At 36.3% G+C, this 6,000-nt stretch overlaps 1 protein-coding gene across 6 annotated transcripts in view; it reads left to right on the forward strand.

The window, feature by feature from the left end:
- fgd (faciogenital dysplasia) overlaps positions 1-6,000 on the forward strand; it is a 60,801-nt gene that overhangs the window by 31,368 nt on the left and 23,433 nt on the right. For 2 of the 6 annotated variants that reach the window (XM_023956696.2, XM_023956697.2), the window contains exon 2: positions 5,996-6,000. This exon is cut by the window's right edge and continues 160 nt beyond it. In XM_023956696.2, the coding sequence (XP_023812464.1) occupies positions 5,996-6,000 (5 nt within the window). Of the gene's footprint in view, positions 1-2,711; positions 2,892-3,115; positions 3,509-4,128; positions 4,264-5,995 lie in introns of those variants that run through there. The other 4 variants (XM_078949836.1, XM_023956698.2, XM_078949837.1 and 1 more) reach the window with 4 other exon arrangements.

A 6,000-nucleotide genomic window follows, 5' to 3' on the forward strand; every position in this document is an offset into this window, starting at 1 on the left:
CTGGCATACACAGATTGATGACCCACTCATGAAGCCAGTTTGTTGCTGACAACAGTGTTTTATGACTTACTTCTACACAGACCTGAAGATGGATGAACATCATCAAATAATAACAAATATTTAAATCGTTGTTTTTTTTTTACTACATAAGACACTTATCTTTTTGTGACACATGTAAAAAAAAACAATTAACTAGGCTGTAATTTAACAATCTATTCTCTTTATGCATACAAGTAATATATGACTGTATATGACTGTGACTATATGACTGATAATTGTGTTTGCCTGCTTGCTCCAATATTGATAATAAAGTGTCTATTTTTCTGTGCAGAATTCTATATTTCTGGTTATTAACAGAATTGTAGCTGAAATTTATATAGGTCAAAACAGAGGAGTAGTGAAATTATTTTTTTGGTGAAACAGTGGGAGGATTTAGACTTTGTTGTATCAAGTGAAAAAGCGCTATAAATAATAAAGTGGGTCAGCCTTATTCTCTCAAATGCTGCATTGTTTTAAATGCAGGATTCCTCGTATTTGAATATACATCATGTTGTAAAATGGATTCAAAGTGCATCATAAATCTAAAATTAGTTGTTTTAGAGAAAAACTTTGATAAAAATAGTTCATTATGGTTCTAAACAGAGTCAAACGTGAACACGGTAAAAATAAAGGCAAAGAGAGCAGAACATTCTGAGGTACTCAGAATTCTGAGGTACCACGGTCAGAAATATTTATTGTTGTCTTGATGGGGAGAGATGGTGAGTAAGTAGTGCGATGGTATCTGAATGCAGATGTCAGATGATCCTCCCTGCTGTGCGTTTTGCTTGTAGAAACCTGATTGACCAGCTGTCGGAGTTAGGACTGTGCTGAGCCTGAGTGATCTGTCTTCCTGACACACTCAGATGAGAGCTCTGCACTCAAGGGATGATGGGTGATATATTAGTTTGTGGGGGACGCCTCAGGACTGACTGATGGGGAGCTGAGTGTGTGGATTTCCAAACATGTTTGAAATCTGCCAATAAGGAGCTTTGAATGTTGATTTACAGCTAGGTCTATGTTTAAACTGGGTAAAGTGTACTTACTCAACCATCATACCCCTCATTAACTTGCATGACATGTTTCTCTTTGTACACTAATGAAGATATAACCTCAGGATTAGAATAGGTCCAATAAAACAGTCTATAAATTGAAGTGGTCCCATCCCTTTCTAACAATCTTATTGACTGAATTGATTTTTGGCAGATTTATGAGATATTTTTCCCCCACAAATGAACACTAAAGTTGTTCAGCTGTAAATTAAAGAAATAGTTTTTATTTTTACAAATTTTACAAACGAGCTCTTAACAGTATCTCAAAAGTTCACATTTGAGTTGTAAACTTCCACTAAACAGCCAACTAAAGTCAGATTGTTAAAATGGGAGTCAAAAATGAAAAAAAATCCCTGGAATGAAATGGTCTTTAGCTTCTGCCACCCTCTGCCACCCTTAAAATCCCACTCCGATCATCTTTGATATGTTTCAAAGCGTACCCAGTGGCCCAGTGTCATTTTCTAGAACACAGTTTCTACAGAGTGCTTAGAGTTCATCAGAAATACGTCTCAAATTTATGGATGGGACCGTTGGCATGGAGTAAGCCAGCGCTCATATCCCATCAGTCCTTTATTTAAACTTTACCCAAAACATACAGCCCCTCACAACCCCAAGCTAACATTAGTAGTGCAACAAAAAATGGCAAGCAATAGGGGAGCTATCCAGCCGTACAGTTTTGAGCCAGATGCCAGTCGAGGAATACAAAAGTGTTGATGGATCTTTTTGTCTGCGATCAGATGTATTGAAATGGACTGGAACAGCAAGCTTGTGGCCTTCCGTTGTAGTTTGTTCCTACCGTACAAGCTTCTTCAAACAGCATATTTTTGTCTGCTCCTGATTCACAATGATTTGAGGAAAGTAATAGTAAGAGACACACTTTTAATTTTATTTTCTATATAAGTCTTCCATCATCAGAAAAATACAAGAACAAGTGAAAAACACCAAAAAACTTGATTTTTCTTGAAGTGGTTCTTTAACCATCAGACAATCTGATCAAACCTCAATGAAGGAATGTGCTCATCTGTTATTGTCTTGGTCTTAGTCTATTGTTGGTAATTATAACTGTGGAAACATTTTTTCTCTTGTGTCACCGGAAAGGAGTCAATGTTTGTGCAAGATTTTCAGCTCTTATGTCTTGGAGCTTTGCTGGCTCAAGAAAAGGTAGAAACATTCATGCTGATGTGGACTAAAGTCGCTGAAAAGTCACACTTGTTCAAAATGACCTATAAACATCTATTTAGACTGAAAGAAAATTACACATTTAATGAGAGCATGGATACATTAATCCAACTGTTGCTTAATTTTCTTCATTAATCAAACAAGATTTGGTTTCACTTATGTCTTGCTTTGTTTATGTATGAATATTGAGATATTAGGATTGGGTTACAAGTCATTTTTTATAATAAAAGTACTCTGTTTGTTTTTCCATTTGATGCAGCACAACAGCAGACGAAGGTACAGAGAGTTGTGTATTTTGTTTTTATTTAAAAGCTGCATTCTTCAGATATGTCATCTATTGAAGCATCTCCTTGCCAACAATTTAAATGTACGAGTTTGTTTACAAAATGTCTTTCAAGCTCCTCTAGACAGTATCTGACAGTTTGTGTCATCTTGGCGATCAGCAGACATGCACTGTTCTTGGAAATGCTGTCTTTCACGTACGACTCAAAAACTTGACCGAGCTCTTAAAGTGCTGTTATCATTAGCATGGCCCTGAATGGACAGATAAAACAGGAGATTATTTGCCAAAGGAATCGGCAAATCAAAGGGATTCTCAGTTTTCCTGCAGGAATAGTTGTCATGGTAACACAATTTCAACCTTGTTGCATTGTTTTTTGGGTGCTTGTTTCCTTTTGTTACAGGAATGAAAAAAAAAGATTATCCTTCTTGGTAACTTTTTTTTATAAACTCTTTTGAAATGTATTAACTATAATGTTTTTATTCTCTCAGATTATTCATTTTTGAGCTGTCTGCTCTTAGAGGGCAAACACTTTGCTTCAGCTTTTGTTAGTCCCTAAGTTTTCTTTTGAGTGGTTGTGCGTCACGGGCAAAGTTCACATTAATAGGGTGGCTGTCGGGCTGCGAAGGGACTGCCAAGGTCCATGACACACAGCCTTGTCACTTAGCTCCCGGAAGGAGTTACCTGGATCGGGTTTAGCAGGTGAGCAGGCTGAACAATCTGTGGGAACGGAGAGGTGAATGTGTGTTCGGGCACAATGGAGCTTTAAGTTAGACTTCAGGGTGTGTACGTCTGTTTTGTGCACCACAGAGGCCAGCCGTGCGTGCATAGATGAGGTTTGGAAAACTGGGAGAGCAGGATTTCTTTGATTTTTTTTTTTTTTTTTTTTTTTCTGGCTGATTTTTCTGTTCATTTAATTCTCTCGACTTAAGGTTTGCGAAGCGTGACGCTCGGAGGAAAGGTAAATTAACTTTTAAGTTTCTCTTTATATATCTGTATATATATATATATATATATATATATATATATATATATATATATATATATATATAAATTCCAACAAGAGAGATTTAATCTGGTCGTCGGTTGGTTTCACCTGAGAACCTGTTTGTTGCTGTATTGCAGTGCTTTCTTTGTGTGTATACTTTCATTCTGAAAACTGTTTGTGTCAGCCACTTTCTCTGCTGTGTCATCAAGTTGCTGCTGTGAAAAGCAGCTTAATATGAGGGTCAGCTGGTGCTCTCCAGTAACCATGGTTACACAGTGTTTCCATAGGTATCAGCCTCTATGCCTTCTTCTTCTGTTTGCTTTTCCCAGGAGAAACGGTGGCCAGTCTTGGGTCAAAGTGCTCTTCCCTAGGGTGTTGTTAAGCACTTTGTCGTGTTTTTCCTTTTGGTTGTAGGTCTGTTTTTCTCACCTCTCAGTTATGATTCAGCGAAGCTAACATTGTTTTTTTTATGTTATCAGCTAGAGATAAATAAAAAAAAAAATAATAAAAAAAATTATAAAATAGCTACTTACGGTAATTTGTTTTGTCGTCATCCTGTTTTAAATAACTGTTCTGATTGTTTTTCTTGTTTAGTGCATTAAAGGAAGGAAAGCCTGAGGGATGACACAAACTGTAGGACAGACAGTAGAACAGGATTCCTCACTGAGAGAGTTTTGTTCTGCCTCAAGCCGATTTAAATATCATCAAATTGGATGCCTGGCACTCTTGTAAGGGCGCCGTGCTTTTTTATCTGACATTAAATGGAATAAAAGTTGATGGGTCCTGACAGAAATTGTAAATCTGCTAGAACATAGCGGCACGACTGCAGTCTAAAAAAATGAACGTTATGCCTGTATTACCTTGTGGGATGGAGTGAAATCTTGCTGTTACAAAAGCTCTAGAGCATGTTAAGTGAACGTTAAGGAAAACAGGCACTCAATGATTATATTTTTGACTTGCAGCAAAAAATTTAATATTTCTAGCTGCCGAGCAAAACTTGTGATGAGCAATATTATTAAAGCAATGACAATAAGTAAAGAGACACACAAAAAAACAACTAATACATTATTTCCACTTCACTGCAACAGTTTATTTAAATTAAAGTCAACACAACTTAAATTATGCTCCAAATGACCAAATGATGGAGCCATCTAACATCAAAGGGGTCCATCTGATTGGTCAAATGCATAAAGGGCTCTTTTTGATTTCATAAATACCTCAAGCTGCCATGAGATTATTTTAGCATGTCTGTAAACACTTAGGGTAACCAACCATATATCGCAGTTTACACTGTCTAATCACCCCACTATTTGTTAATGTTCTTAATTGAAATATAAGGAAAAAATAAATTGATATGAATGAGTATTAGATAATGAAATATAAATGCCTACAGAGCTGTGTGGTGAATGGTTATTTTTAGGACTGCACAATATATTGCAAATTTATCGTTATTGCGATATTGAGCTGTGCAATATGCATAACGCAAAAGACGGCGAAAATTGCAATAAATGGTTACCTTAAATGTGCTAAAACAATCTTGGTAGCTCAATGTATTTAACCAATTAAATAAATCCATTTATGCATTTAATCAATCAATCGATCATTCAATCAGATGTACCCGTTTACGTTATTGACCAATCGGATGGAGCCCTTTTATGTTAGATCTTTGCCCCCTATGTGGATTTGAAGTGCAATTTAAGGTATGTTGACTCTTATGTCGTATGTTGCAGTGAAATAGAAATTATGTTTTGGGTTGTTTTGCTATTTGTTCATGTATCACAACTTATATTTATTATTATTGATCACTAATATTGCAAATCGCCAGTTTTCCTCATATAGTGCAGCCTGAGAACTTTCAATAACAGAATAAATCGTCTCTTCTAAAGCTGGTTGAGAACTAAGTAAACTGCAGCTCTCATTTGATGCTGCACTATGACTGCCTGGCTAAATCCTATTTTTGATGTAAATACTTCACTTTGCACCTTGTGTAAGTGCTCCTTTTTTGTTTTAGACGTTTGTATTTTTGGCCTAAATTTACACCAAGTGTTGACATGCATCATAGGACAATCTAACACTAGTGGTTAAGTCTGGAGTAAAAATAAACCTCCAGTGGCCTCTTTTTTTGGATCTTTCCCTTTGCTGTGCAAAAAAGAAAGGAACAAAAAAAAAGAAATTCTAAAAAATATAGTTCTCACTCTCCCGCTATACGGTACACATATATACGGTAATCAGATTATATATACTTGGTTAGACTCATGTCAGAGGCAGCGAAAACAGAAGACATCCTCTGCAGCTTTCTAAAAATATGCATAGTAACTCCGTTTTTTTCTCCCTTTGACTCCTAAAAAACACTCAAGGTCACTCTCAGACAGTCACACCATTGCACTTCTAAAGATGGATTTCTCCGTTTGTTGTTAGCATTACCGTCTAATCGATAGTGTTTTTGTGTGTTTTCTGCAGATCTG

Source organism: Oryzias latipes, chromosome 7 (assembly GCF_053564925.1).
Source record: "Oryzias latipes strain Hd-rR chromosome 7, Olatipes_Hd-rR_3.1".
Lineage (NCBI taxonomy): Eukaryota > Metazoa > Chordata > Actinopteri > Beloniformes > Adrianichthyidae > Oryzias > Oryzias latipes.